The 15,550-nt window shown below is 42.9% G+C and overlaps 1 protein-coding gene across 5 annotated transcripts in view; it reads right to left on the bottom strand.

The window, feature by feature from the left end:
• OPTN (optineurin) overlaps positions 1-15,550 on the bottom strand; it is a 48,911-nt gene that overhangs the window by 8,460 nt on the left and 24,901 nt on the right. For 4 of the 5 annotated variants that reach the window (XM_050803219.1, XM_050803217.1, XM_050803221.1 and 1 more), the window contains 4 exons: positions 13,989-14,147; positions 9,722-9,852; positions 7,969-8,048; positions 2,306-3,869 (listed from right to left, as the gene is read on the bottom strand). In XM_050803219.1, the coding sequence (XP_050659176.1) occupies positions 3,748-3,869; positions 7,969-8,048; positions 9,722-9,852; positions 13,989-14,147 (492 nt within the window). In that variant the 3' untranslated portion in view covers positions 2,306-3,747. Of the gene's footprint in view, positions 1-2,305; positions 3,870-7,968; positions 8,049-9,721; positions 9,853-13,988; positions 14,148-15,550 lie in introns of those variants that run through there. The other variant, XM_050803218.1, reaches the window with a different exon arrangement.

Below are 15,550 nucleotides of genomic sequence, written 5' to 3'. Positions count from 1 at the left end.
CAGCAGATTTGACAAAGCAGAAGAAAGAGTAAACTCAGAGACAGGTTATCTGAAATGATCCAGTCAGTGGATCAAAAAGGAAAAATAATTTAAAAATGATAAAAGTCTAAGGAACTTCTGGGACACCAGTAAGTGGACCAATATAAACACTATGGGAATTTAAGAAGAAATAGAAAAAGGGACAGAAAGCTTCTTTAAAAAAATAATGGCTCGGCCGGGCGCGGTGGCTCAAGCCTGTAATCCCAGCACTTTGGGAGGCCGAGACGGGCAGATCACGAGGTCAGGAGATCGAGATCATCCTGGCGAACACGGTGAAACCCCGTCTCTACTAAAAAATACAAAAAAACTAGCCGGGCGTGGTGGCAGGCGCCTGTAGTCCCAGCTACTCGGGAGGCTGAGGCAGGAGAATGGCGTGAACCCAGGAGGCGAAGCTTGCAGTGAGCCGAGATCGTGCCACTGCATTCCAGCCTGGGAGACAGAGCGAGACTCCTTCTCAAAAAAAAATAAAAAAAAAAAAAAAAAAAAAAAAAAAAAATAATAATAATAATGGCTCAAAATTTCCCAAATCTGGGGGAGAACACAGACATCCAGATTTGAGAATTCCAAAGGACTCCAACTAGAATGAGCCCAAAGATATCCACACTGAGTCATTTCAAAATCAAAAAGCAACTTGTCACGAACAAGGGATCCTTCATAAAACAGTGGATTTCATAGCAGAAACCTTGCCAGATGGCCAGAAGGGAGTGAGATAATATATTCAGTGCAGAAGGAGACAAACTGCCAAGTAAGACATACTATGTCCAGTCAAACTGTCCTTCAAAAATGAAAGAGAAATAGACTTTCCTAGGCAAATAAAGCTTAGGGACTTCATCACCGCTTGATTTATCTTCAAGGGGAGAAAGGGATTCCTAGCACCAATAATCCTAGCACTTTGGGAGGCTGAGGCGGGAGGACTGCTTGAGCCTAGAAATTTGAGACTAGCCTGAGAAGCATTGTGAGACCCCATTTCTACAAAAAAATTATTTTAAAAAATAGCCTGTGGTGCCCGCTACTCAGAAGGCTGACGGTTTACAAGAAATCTATTATTGTGTAGCAAATAGCCCGGCCATTGGGCTAGGGGCACCCACGTTGCCTCTCTGTGATGTGGATTGGGTTAATGAAGAGGCTTGGTTTCAAATACCTTATACCACCCTCGAGCAGAGTCCCCATGGCTCTTCTACCTTATGTTTCCCAGGATAACACGAGAGTGTCGGCAAATGGAACAGTGCTCAGCAGGTGGAGGCACAGGACCAGGGGCCTGGGGGGAGGGTAGTAAGGGGAAAACGAGTGGCAAAGGCCTGATTTTCCAGGTGCTTTTGCCTGAAACCTTCATCCAGGAAGTTATGCTTTGAATGAGGGAGCTATGTTAAATGAAATAAGTCAGTTACAGAAGGAAAAATACTATGTAATTCCACTTATGGGAGGTATGTAAAGTAGTGAAACTCATAGAAGCAGAAAGGAGAGTGGTGGTTGCCAGGGACTGGGGAGGGGAGAATGGGGGCTCAGTTCAATGGGTGGAGAGTTTCATTCATGCAGGATGAAAAAGTTCTAGAGATCTGCTGAACAACAATGTACACACAGTTAACAATACCATCCAGGATAGACACAAACTTGTTAAGAGTGTAATCTTCAACTATGTGTTTTTACCACACACACACACACAAAATTCCTAGGAGGTATAGTTAACTGGTCACATGGAACAGAGACTTTGAAGGGATATCAGACTAAATAAATGAGGTAAGATGTGCACAGAGTTTATAAGCTATTTTCCAAGCTGGAAACAACAGCCTTAATTTAAACTGACTACATGAAATTGCCTTCATTTGTAATTCTTCCAACTATTAAACAAACGATTTGGTCACAAGCTTAATAAGTCCATTCATGTTATTATTTCAGAGCTGGATTGGCTGGATATTTCAACTTGAACAAAGTAAAAGAATTATGTCCAACAACTTTAAATGTGAAACCATTTGGTTTCCTTCTCTATTTAGGAGACTATAGAAATATATTTCCTCCAGTGTAAGATGATAAGGGAAAAAATTTACATTAGAAACCGTAACAAAGAAAAGTAAAAATGTCAGAGTTACTTTAGAAATGTCTTTAACAAATATTCTTCCTGAGGTGTGATAGGGGACTTGTTTAATCGAAATTGCTGTTGAATTTGTATCATGTGTTCTCTCGGCATGAAGATATAATGAACTATTTTGATTCTTATTGAAGTGTGTGTGTATAGTCAAGTTTGTCTAGGAGAGATTCTTAGGACAAATTTAAACAAAAGAGATCTTTTAATTTTCTCTTAAATGCTTTAGTATCTCAATGCATAAATACACTGTTTACTTTTACAGCTGGTCCAGTGTTATTCACTCTTGGCAAATTGTAGACTTACAAAACAAGGCAAATCCCTACCTATTCACCTTCTCAGCAAGGATGACTTCTAATTCAAACAGCACATAATGGGCTCTAGTAAAGGGATTTGCTCATATTCATAGAACTAATGAAAGATATATGACTAAGTATTCAGCTTAAAGGAAGCCAAATGAGTTTAATACAGAAAATATACACATGATGATATTAATCATATATAAACAATGTAAAAGATTCATAAGCAAAATTTTATTTTGCAATCACTAATTCTTGTGATTATGAAGATATAACCTAACCTAGGAAGAAAATAGGCAGCTGTTCTTTTTAGAAATTAATTATCTACTCTACAAGCCCATAGGCCTGCAGGTACAATGAAAGAATGAAGGTAACTTCTTTACACTGTGAATGGGTAAAGAGATCCAGTGAGGTCAATGTTATCTATTTCATCAATGCCAATATTTTTTCACTTGTGGTGATATTAAGTAAAGGCTCACAGTGCCTCTGTGAAAACTTCGGTACAATTATTGTGGCTGCAATTAAAACTACAACATACACACATAACCTCCAATAGATCCATTTTAAATGAAGAAACATAGCAATATAGTTCATTTTTTAAAATGCTTCAAAAACATTTTTCTTGATTAAATCTGTGGCCACTTCATTGTTCCTGCATCCCTAAAAGGTTCTTAAAATTAATCAGTGAGGTTTCTTCCATCTAACTACATGAACTTTGTCGCATGATGTCACATGCTAGCTAACTGCATGAGCAGTGCAGCTGCTGGCATCAACCAAACATAAAAAATACTAAAGTTATCATCAGAAGAGTGGTAGGTAAGGATTTTACTTTGCGAGTTGATAGAACTCCACCAAAGGTGTTCTACATAGAATAGGTACGTTTTCTTTTCTTTTCTTTTTTTTTTTTTTTTTTTTGAGGCAGAGTTGCGCTCTGTCACCCAGGCTGGCGTGCAGTGGTGTCGTCTGGGCTCACTGCAACCTCCACTTCCCAGTTTCAAGCGATTCTCCTGCCTCAACCTCCCAAGTAGCTGGGACTACAGGCGTCCACCACCATGCTCGGCTAATTTTTGTAATTTTGGTAGAGACAGAGTTTCACCATGTTGGCCAGGCTGGTCTCAAACTCCTGACCCCAAGTGATCCACCCACCTCGGTCTCCCAAAGTGCTGGGATTACAGGCATGAGCCAGCGCACCCGGACTGTTTTCTTTCTTTTAAAACAATAATAATGAGGTAAAATATTTGAGTGAAAAACAAATAACACAGAAGGACAACTCTTGGAGGAAAAAATCTGACATTTACCAACAGTTTTGGGGAGGTGACACATCAACACCTAAATGATGCAGTCCATCACATGAATCTGTAGCGTGTCGATGTCAGGCAGAACCTCTCCACACTTGGGGCAGGAATGAATCGGAATATTCCGCTGTTGCTGCCAGTCCCTGTCCTCAGTTCCTGTGAGTAAGTAGGAAATGAAATATCATTCCATTAGTTCCATTTTGCAGGCAGTGTTGTTTGTTTCACTTGAAGAACAGACGGTAAGTTTTAACATCAGTTCAACTTTGTATTCAATATGTAGTGGGACATGAGCCCAGGTGTTTGGTCTTTAACTAAAGTCATCATGATGCATATAAAGAAAAATCTCTCCAAATGATACCTGCTTCCCTATTATTTTAGGATTTTTTTTTTTTTTTTCTTCGAGACAGAGTCTCGCTGTCATCCAGGCTGGAGTGCAGTGGCACGATCTTGGCTCACTGCAACCTCTGCCTCCCGGCTTCAAGTGATCCTCCTGCCTTGGCCTCCTGAGTAGCCGGGATTACAGGTGTGCACCACCACGCCCAGCTAATTTTTGTATTTTTAGTAGAGATGGAGTTTTGCCATGTTGGCCAGACTGGTCTTGAACTCCTGACCTCATGATCCGCCCACCTCGGCCTCCCAAAGTGCTGGGATTACTGGCGTGAGCCACCGTGCCTGGCCTGCTTTAGGATTTTTTTTCTTTTCTTTTCTTTTCTTTTTCTTGACAGATGGAGTCTCACCCTGTCTCCCAGGCTAGAGTGCAGTGGCACAATTGTAGCTCACTGCAACCTCTAACTCCTGGGATCCAGTGACCCTCCTGCCTCAGCTTCCTGAATAGCTGGGACTATAGGCACATGCCACCACAGCAGGCTAGTTTTTAAAATTTTTGTAGGGATGGGATCTCACTATGTTGCCCAGGCTGGTTCTGAACTCCTGGCCTCAACTGATCTTCCCATCTCAGTCTCCCATGTACCGGGATTACAGGTGTATTGGTGCATTCTTTTAGGATTTAAACTGTATTCCAGTTTCAAGGTATGTGAAAATACATGGTTTCAGTTCTAGGTACAGGACAATGCATGTTCTAGTAAAAACTAGGATATCTGAGAGAAGAAAAGGGATAAATGAGGATATAAGCAAAAGAGGGAGGGAATGTGGAGAAAGAAATCCACAGAGCCCAGGAGAGGTCTCCTAGAACAGACTGTACCTTCCCAAAAGCAGAGGCAATCATCTCATTTGTTCAGCAGACACTTTCGAGTCCTCTGGGATGTAGAGAGACACTGCTGTGTGCTGGGAGACAGACGTGGTGGAGAAGCCAGGCAGGAGATGTGGCAGCAGTGGCGTGGCAAGGTGTTAGGCACGAGTGTTAGCCAGGTGAGTGTTAGGTGCAAGGGCGTCCATGGGAGAAAGGGAAGGGCCCCTAGTTTAGATCTTGGTGCAAGAAGTCCTCCTAGATGAGACCGATTAACTTGAGAGGGGCCTTGAGAATGAACAGGAGTTATCTACGTAAAGTTAACAAGGAGGAACGACGGAACAACGCACCCTGTCATTTCCCCAAGTTTTGAAGTAGTACTGAGGTTCAAGCCTCAATCAGAGCATGTCTGAAATAAGCCCTGACTCTAGCTAGGTCCTGGTTCCATACAAACTGCAGGAAATTATTTCTGGTTCCCGGGCATCTCTCTGTTCTGATCTTTCTGGACCAACGCAAACCATCTTGGTTTTTTGGTCTCAGCCTAGACTTTGGTTTGGCCCTCAAAATGTTTGTTTTTGGAGGCAACCTTTATTTGCTTCTAAGTACATTACTTGGATGTAGTAACATGTATGAATATTTGAGATTGTGTTCAGCAGCCTTAAGAAGCATTTCTGAAGTTATATGTATTAATCATAAAGCATGATTTCTAAAGCAGGGAGCTTTCTAATCACCCCACTGCCAGAGAAGAGGGGTCAGGATCCAGGGCTAGCCTCTGCTGTCTGACTCCCAGCATAAGCAGAGCCTCTTGCACATCCTGAAGGACTCAACCCAAATGTCCATCAGTGACAGACTGGATTAAGAAAATGTGGCACATAAGGCCGGGCGCGGTGGCTCACGCCTGTAATCCCAGCACTTTGGGAGGCCGAGGCGGGCGGATCACAAGGTCAGGAGATCGAGACCACGGTGAAACCCCGTCTCTACTAAAAATACAAAAAATTAGCCGGGCGCAGTTGTGGGCGCCTGTAGTCCCAGCTACTCGGGAGGCTGAGGCAGGAGAATGGCGTGAACCCGGGAGGCGGAGCTTGCAGTGAGCCGAGATCGCACCACTGCACTCCAGCCTGGGCTGGGCGACAGAGCGAGACTCCGTCTCAAAAAAAAAAAAGAAAATGTGGCACATATACACCATGGAATACTATGCAGCCATAAAAAAGGATGAGTTTGTGTCCTTTGTAGGGACATGGATGCAGCTGGAAACCATCATTCTTAGCAAACTATCACAAGAACAGAAAACCAAACACCGCATGTTCTCACTCATAGGTGGGAAGTGAACAATGAGATCACTTGGACTCGGGAAGGGGAACATCATACACCGGGGCCTATAATGGGGAGGGGGGAGCGGGGAGGGATTGCATTGGGAGTTATACCTGATGTAAATGACGAGTTGATGGGTGCTGACGAGTTGATGGGTGCAGCACACCAACATGGCACAAGTATACATATGTAACAAACCTGCACGTTATGCACATGTACCCTAGAACTTAAAGTATAATAATAATTAAAAAAAAAAAAAAGTATCTGCTGAATAAATGAAACCATTGCCTCTGCTTCTGAGAAGGTACATTCTGTTCTGGGAGACCTCTCTGGGGTGGGTGGATCACCTGAGGTCAGGAGTTCAAGACCAGCCTGGCCAACATGGTGAAACTCTGTCTCAACTGAAAATACCAAAATTAGTCAGGCGTGGTGGCGTGCACCTGTAATCCCAGCTACTTGGGAGGCTGAGGCGGGAGAATCGCTAGAACCCCAGAGGTGGAGGTTGCAGTGAGCCACGGCCATGCCGCTGCCCTCCAGCCTGGGCAAGAGACTAGGACCCTGTCTCAAAATAAAAACAGAGGCCAGGCGCGGTGGCTCAAGCCTGTAATCCCAGCACTTTGGGAGGCTGAGACGGGTGGATCACGAGGTCAGGAGATCGAGACCATCCTGGCGAACACCGTGAAACCCCGTCTCTACTAAAAATACAAAAAACTAGCCGGGCGAGGTGGTGGGCGCCTGTAGTCCCAGCTACTCGGGAGGCTGAGGCAGGAGAATGGCGTAAACCCGGGAGGCGGACCTTGCAGTGAGCTGAGATCCGGCCGCTGCACTCCAGCCTGGGCGACAGAGCGAGACTCCATCTCAAAAAAAAAAAAAAAAAAAAAAAAAAAAAAAAAAAACAGAAATAAAAATAAAGTACTTAAATATCTACCTAGAACACAGAAACACCTGTAAAACAGCAGATCAATACCAACATAGAGGAATAAAGTACTTTGGAAGTTCAAAATGGAAACAGTTCATGGAGATGGAATTTGAAATAGATTTTAAAGATGGGGTAAGAGGTCACCGGAAAGAGACTGAAGGAAGACAGGAATATGCATAAGAAAAGGGCGTCTACGTGAAGGGCACAAATACAAGCAAATACAGGCTCTTAGGACAAGTTCAAGGGGATGATTCAGTCTGGCTAATATCTGTAAGAGAACAGAGGGAGACACGGTTTAAAAGTGTGGCTGTAGGCCGGGCACAGTGGCTCGCGCCTGTAATCCTGGTGCTTTGGGAGGCCGAGGCAGGCAGATCAGTTGAGGTCAGGAGTTCGAGACCAGCCTGGCCAACACGGTGAAACCCCATGTCTATTAAAAATACAAAAATTAGCAGGGTGTGGCAGCGCACACCTGTAATTCCAGCCACTCAGGAGGCTGAGGAAGGAGAATCACTTGAACCCAGGAAGCAGAGGTTGCAGTGAGCCGAGATCTCGCCACTGCACTCCAGCCTGGACAACAGAGTGACATTCTGTCTCAAAAAAAAAAAAAAAAAAGAAAAAGTGTGGCTGTGCCAGGCACCCTCTGGCAGGGTGAAGGGTCTGGTCTGGATTTGGTGGGTAATGGAGGGAGATAGGAGAGCTGTGGAAATGAGACTGACGGGTGCTGTATTTTTGGTGCCTTGATTTGGAATCCATTGTAGAGAATGAAGTGGAAGTTTTCTTCAAGCATCTTTTTCATAGGATAGCTATTCCCTGGAAAGCCAGGATCACACAGGACTTACCTCTTTGAACAAGGTAAGCCTGCTGGTCCGGGTCACTTGTTCTCGCCCCATGACGACTCTGCATCTCCATCAAGGACTGCCTGCCGGGATGAAAAGCAACACGACGTGTGATGTTCTACAACCCCGAAATCTACAACCCCGAAACATGACAACACTGAGCAGACAGTCAACAGAAGTGGGGAAAAAAGACTCAGCCTACACTGCCAAGGTTCATAAAAACCAGACTAATTCTAGTGTTAAATACTATCGGCACTAGGAGACTACGTTGTGAAAGTAAATAATTACGGTTAAAAACATCAGGAAATAGGCCGGGCGCGGTGGCTCAAGCCTGTAATCCCAGCACTTTGGGAGGCCGAGACGGGCGGATCACGAGGTCAGGAGATCGAGACCATCCTGGCTAACACGGTGAAACCCCGTCTCTACTAAAAAATACAAAAAACTAGCCGGGCGTGGTGGCGGGCACCTGTAGTCCCAGCTACTCGGGAGGCTGAGGCAGGAGAATGACGCAAACCCGGGAGGTGGAGCTTGCAGTGAGCCGAGATCGCGCCACTGCACTCCAGCCTGGGCGACAGAGCCAGACTCAGTCTCAAAAAAATAAATAAATAAATAAATAAATCAGGAAATAACCCAACTGTCATCAACAGGAAACTGATTAGAAAGAAGTGGCATACTTATGAATCAAAATACTCACAGCAATGAAGTATAATAAATTACATCTGCTTTATATAATTATAATAAATTATATCAACAGAGAGCTCAAAATCACAATATTATATAAAGTAGGTTGGAGAACAATACCTATAGTGATCATTTGGTAACTTAAACACAGAGAAATCAATATTAGCTGGTTTTGAGATGAGATTTAGGGGTGTGTGTATATGATATGTAAAAGTATAAAACAGATGGGGAAGCTACCCACGAAATTCCTAACAGCACAAGGTAAAGGAAGAAAGGAATATAATGATGGATGGGGAACAAAGGAGACTTCAACTCTATCTACAATTCCCTTTTTCCTTTAGTAAAAAAATACTTGGAGCAAATACAAGCCGCTGTCAATGCAGGATGGGGTACATAGTAGAGTCTGTTATTTTATTCTCTGTATTTTGCTGTGTTTTATAACTTTCTCAAAATAAATTTCTAAAAGTCAGAAGTAATTTTTGGCAGTATTTTTAAAAGTATATTCAGGAATTTAAAGTGCTATGAATATTTCATCCATGACAATGGCAAGATAAGCTCATTGGGACACGCGACATTATTGTTAGAAGTGCATGATGGCACGCACTTGCAGTTCCAGCTACTCGGGAGGCTGAGGCAAGAGGATCACCTGAGCCCAGGAAGCTGAGGATGCAGTGAACCATGATCATGCCACTGCACTCCAGCCTGGGTGACAGGAGTGAGACCCTGCCTCAAAAAACAAAACAAAACAACACATTTTAAAAATCAAAATCCTTGCTTATCAAAAAGCAAGGAGCTTGATCAAGCTCCCACAAGTCTCTGTCAAGCTTTCCTGTAAGACAAACTAAGTGTTGGGAACATGGTCACATGAAGCGTAAGTGAAGCAATTATTATTTATTTTTCAGACAGGGGACTCGCTCTGTCACCCAGGCTGGAGTGCAGTGGCGCAAACACAGCTCATTGCAGCCTCAACTTACGCAGAGCTATTCTTATAGTTCAAATCAGGAGCGTCTTTGGACAGGCACCCCTTCTCCAGCCATGTTGATGTGAGCTCTGGGTCCTCCTCTCTTTTCCTTACCTGCCTCCATCTTCGAAAGCATCATTCTCTTTCAGCAAAACTGCCAGCTGCAATGCCAGTTGCTCCTTTTCCTCATGAATTTTCTCTCTTGCTGCTCTTTCAGCATGAAAATCAGAACAGTAAACTTCCATCTGTTAGAGGAAAAAAAGATACAGAAGTTAGTACCCAGATGAATGCAGATTCTCTACAGTGTTTATGCCATGAAGCGGTAGTGCTGTATCCTTATTGAACAGTAGCGCTTGTGAATCACAGATGCATCATCCTGTGAGAAAACAGTATATGACCATGACTTTCCAGGTACATTCCAATAGCAGATACAAGCTGTGTTTGTGTGTGTGCTTTAAACAACACAAATCCCACAACTGCACTGATATAGGTAGTTTAAATACTGTAGGTACCATTAATTCAACAAAATTATCTGGACTTTTAGATAATAAACAATTCAGGATCAACTTAATACAGTAAATGGTTTGTTCATTCTGCCAAGTATATTTATGAAGGCTGGTCTTAAGCTAAATTTAAAAGAATCATCATCACAAATAGACGCTATTTATTAAATTCCAAACATGTGTTGGGTCCTATGTTGGGTGCTTTACATTTACTATCTTACTTTACCTTATGAAAAAATCCTGAGAATATAGACTTGCTATCCTCATTTTACAAACTTAATGGCTCTTCATCTTGGGAAAATTTGTTAAGCGGCCAAATCAGCATTTGAACCTGACAGAAGACCATTTCCCATGGACTTTTCCATATTCAATCCACGTCCCCTGTGTGGTCACCAGCCTCCTAAGATGGCTCCAGTGATCCTTGCCTCTTGGTATTCATCACCTTGTATGTTTCCCTCTCACAGTGAATAAAGCCAATCTGTGTAACCTCTAGGATACTACAGAAGTGATGGTGTACGGCTTCTGAGACTAGGTCACAAAAGACACTGTCACTCCTTGCTCTCTGGTGGATCACTTGCTTTGGGGGAAGCTAGCTGTCACGACATGAGGGCACCCAAGCATCCCTCTGGAGGGGACCACATGGCGAGGAAGTGAGGCCTCCTGCTGACAGCCTGGGCAACATAGCAAAACTTCAACTCTACTAAAAATACAAAAAATTAGCTGGGCATGATGGCATGCACTTGTAGTTCCAGCTACTCGGGAGGTTGAGGCACGAGCATCCCCTGAGCCCAGGAAATTCAGGCTGCAGTGAAGCACGATCATGCGACTGCACGCCAGCCTGGGTGACAGGAGTGCAACCCTGCCTCAAAACAAAACAACACATTTTAAAAATCAAATAATTGTTTTAAAATTATAAATAACAAAACACTTAATAGTGTTTTAATATTTAATGATGTCAGCTGAGTGAACTGTTCCATTGGTATTGGAATTTAATACTAATTTTTAACTTTCTATGTTTAAAATTTGCTTTTCAAATTTGCTGGTTCTGAGATATAAATTATTATCCATTATTTTAAAAGTAAAAGTAATAAAAATCTAAATATTCTATCAAAACTATCGTTACTTAAAAGTGTGTAATAAAGAGATCATTTTAAGGGATTTCCTGTCAATTGTGAGTGGTTCAGCATCTCACATTGTCAGTGTTGGATCATGGGTGTTTCGGAGTATGACTTAAATTCGATTTAGTCTCACTTCTATCACTTACTAGCTTTGAGCCAGTAAGAATAGAGTCTTTGTTTTGTCCATTCGTATATTCCCGGCAGTAAAAACAGTGTTTGACATATGATAAGTGCTCAAAAAAGGAGTTATTGGGCCGGGCGCGGTGGCTCACGCCTGTAATCCCAGCACTTTGGGAGGCCGAGGTGGGCGGATCACGAGGTCAGGAGATCGAGACCATCCTGGCTAATATGGTGAAACCCTGTCTCTACTAAAAAAAGTACAAAAAATTAGCCGGGCGTGGTGGCAGGCACCTATAGTCCCAGCTACTTGGGAGGCTGAGGCAGGAGAATGGCGTGAATCCAGGAGGCGGAGTTTGCAGTGAGCCGAGATCACACCACTGCACTCCAGCCTGGGCAACTGAGCAAGACTGTCTCAAAAAAAAAAAAAAAAAAAAAAAAAAAAGGAGTTATTGAATGAATGAGCAAGAGTATCCATCAAGATAAAACAAATATCTATGTCTAAAATGGGCGAAAATACATGACCGCAGCAGAGTGGAAGAACCCCATAACATGAGTTACCCAAGCAAGGAAATGCTCTGAAGAGCTAAGAATGCAGGCTGAGGCTCTATTAAAGCTCTAAGTACCAGTCAACTGCCTGCATTTCACAGGGGTCAGCTACTCTGGGTATTTGGTGATAATGAGTCTATACGTAGGGAATAACAAACTGCTGACATTAGTAAATTAAAAAATAACATGTTTACCTTCATCAGATTGGCCAAGGTTTTTAAAATAATACAAGAATATGAGGACATAGGAGTGCTTATCTTTTGGTGAGAGTATAATTTTGGTTAGGCATTTTTGGAAGACAGCTTGGTAATATTTATTTAACTGGAAAATGGACCTAACTTATGATCCAGCCATTCAATTTGATGCTGGCAGGGCACAGTGGTTCACGCTTGTAATCCCAGCACTTTGGGAGGCTGAGGCGGGCGGATCATGAGGTCAAGTGTTCGAGACCATTCCGGCCAACGTGGTGAAACCCCATCTCTACTAAAAATACAAAAATTAGCTGGGCGTGGTGGCGCACGCCTGTAGTCCCAGCTACTCGGGAGGCTGAGGCAGGAGAATGGCTTGAACCTGGGAGGTGGAGGTTAGAGTGAGCCGAGATCGCACCACTGCACTCCAGCCTGGTGACAAAGCTAGACTCCTCTCAAAAAAAAAAAAAAAAGTTTGATGCTTTATAATAAGACAGCATGGTACCAGAGCAAAGATATATGAGTAGATCAATAAAATAGAACACAATCCAGAAACAGACTCATGTACATGTTGACACAAGTTGTGATGAAGAGGGCAGCAGAGCACTTAAGAAAAGATGGCTTAAATGGTACCAAGTCAACTGGATATTCATATAGGAAAAAAATAAATATTTACCATTACCTCACTTTCTATACACAAGAGCCAATTTCAAATGGTTTGTACATCTTCATGTAAAAGGTAAAACAACAAATTTTTTAGAAGACAACAGAGGGAGTATCTTCCTGGCCTTGGAGTAATAAAAGTTTCTTACAACAGGACACAAAAAGACTAATCATAAATGAGAAGGCTGACATACTGGACTACCTTAAAACTAAGAACTTTTGTTCCTCAAATAACACCTTTAGGAGAGTGAAAAGGCAAAAATAACTGACAAGGGCTTATATGTGCAGTATATACAGAAGTCATTACTTTTTTTTAAAAAGCCAGGCCAGGCGCAGTGGCTCATGCCTGTAATCCTAGCACTCTGGGAGGTGGAAGTGGGCGGATCACCTGAGGTCAGGAGTTTGAGACCAGCCTAGCCAATGTGGTGAAACCCCATCTCTATTAAAAATACAAAAATTAGCTGGCAATGTTGGCACGTGCCTGTAGTCCCAGCTACATGGGAGGCTGAGGCAGGAGAATCGCCTGAACCCAGGAGGCAGAGGTTGCAGTGAGCCGAGATCACACCACTGCACTTCAACCTGGGTGACAGAGCAAGACTCTTGTCTCAAAAACTGAACCAAAAAAAAAAAAAAAAAAATAGGCAGGCTTGATCAGGCACTTCACAAAGAGGATACCTCAAAGGCCAAAAACACTTGAAAAAGGACTCATTCCCATTAGTCATCAGGGAAATGCAAATTAAATGAGATACCACTACATACCCCCTAGAGTGGTTAAAGGAAAACGACTGATAATAGAAGTGTTGGTAAGATGCAGAGCCATGAAAACTCTGTTGATGGGAGTGAAAACTGGCCCAGTCACTTTGGGAAATGGTTTGGCATCACCTGTTGAAAGTGAATAACATGCAGAGTCTATGATCCAGCGACTCCACTCCTAGGCGTGTAGCCAACAGAAATATAAAACATCCACGTGTGAACAGAGCAACACGCACAGGAATGTCTTAGCAACATTAATCGTAATGCCACAGACCGGAAAGAATCCAACTACCTACCTATCAAATGCAGAATGGATAAGATCCACTGAACACTTTCCAAATGTTTCCATTTTAAAGTTTTCATACATTCATGGGTGAAAAAAATAAACAACAGAAAATCATAAACATTCTAAACACCATCGCTTTCCCATGCGAGAATCCAGTCAGGGCTGGCCTCGCTCAGCTGGGGTTTCAGAAAGAAGGTGCCTCACCTGAGCCCTGAGGACGGTCATGGTTTCCAGGTCCTCCTCCTGCTTGGCAATAGTTTGCTTCATCTCATCCATTTGCAGCTGTTTGGAAGCCAGAGCCTTCTCTGCCAGTTCCAGTTTTTCACTCAGTTCCTTTAGCACTGCCCTGTCCACTTTTTCTGACTGAAAAAGAAACATTGATTCTAGGAATGGTTTCGAAATAATTCTGCCTATTTCAGTAAAAGATTAGAAAAAGGTTGATTTTTTTAATTATCAGCTCTGGCCGGGTGTGGTGGCTTATGCCTGGAATTGAGAGGCTGGAGTGGAAGGATCTTTGAGCCCAGGAGTGTGACACAAGTCTGGGCAACATAGTAAGATCCGTCTCTACCGGGGAAAAAAAAAAATGTATCAGCTCTAACCAGTCTGTTAATCAGCAATGCTAACTTATTCAGAAAGTTGTATTTAAGTTGTGGCTTGCAAATAATGAGTTCCTGAAACAAGAAGGTAACACTAAAATCAGGGATACAATAACAAACTCCACTCTTGATAAGGCTGTGACTTGTTGATACTGTTATTTTTCCACTTGTTACTCTTTCTGCCTGAAGTCAGTGGAAAAGAAGAAACATGTTTTAAATTTAAAATTATTAGGTCAAAGAGAGGAACACTACTCTATTAAATAAATAAGTGACAAACTGCTGGGCACGATGGCTCACACCTGTAATTCCAGCACTTTGGGAGGCTGAGGCACGTGGATTGCCTAAGCTCAGGAGTTCAAAACCATTCTGGGCAACATGGCAAAACTCCCTCTCTAAAATAAAATAAATGAAAAACAAAGAGTATATTTACAAGGCTAAAAATTCAGAGATTCCTTCTAATTCACAACCTTCTGTGATCTCTAAACTATCACACCATCCTGGCATTATTACTAATTTATTTATTTAATTTTTTTCTTTTTTTAGAGACAGGTTCTCACTCTGTGCCAAAGGCTGGAGTGCAGTTGCGTGATCACAGCTCACTGCAGCCTTGACCTCCTAGGCTCAAGTGATCCTCCTGCCTCAGCCTCCCAAGGAGCTGGGACCACAGGCACGAACATCACACTTGGTTAACTCTTTATTTTTTGTAGAGATAGGGCCTCCCTGTTGCCCAGGCTGGTCTCAGACTCCTGGGTTCAAATGATCCCCCAGCCTTGGCCTCCCAAAGCGCCGGGATTACAGGCATGAGCTACCACACCTGGCCCACTATTATGAATTTAAACTGCTGGCTGATGATTCCAGGGTCCCAAATTTACTGACAGCAGGCACGCTGGCCTTGCAGAGTTCCACAAAATGGATGGCCCTTCCTACCCAGAGGAGCCCATGCTCTTAGCTCACCTGCAAACCTATCCTTAGAAACACTAAGTGCTTAATCCCTGACCACAGGACATTAACACTGTCTTCGTATGCAATAAAGCACATTACACATAAGTGGAACATCAGAAGGTATAAACCCTAGATGCAAGAAATAATGGTACACTGGAAAACAACCTTTGAAACCAGACTTAGTGAAGGATTCATGCAACTATTTTATATACAAAATCTTCAACAGTT

Source organism: Macaca thibetana, chromosome 9 (genome assembly GCF_024542745.1).
Source record: "Macaca thibetana thibetana isolate TM-01 chromosome 9, ASM2454274v1, whole genome shotgun sequence".
Lineage (NCBI taxonomy): Eukaryota > Metazoa > Chordata > Mammalia > Primates > Cercopithecidae > Macaca > Macaca thibetana.
Note: the sequence above shows the minus strand (reverse complement) of the source record. Positions and strands in the feature narration are given on the sequence as shown.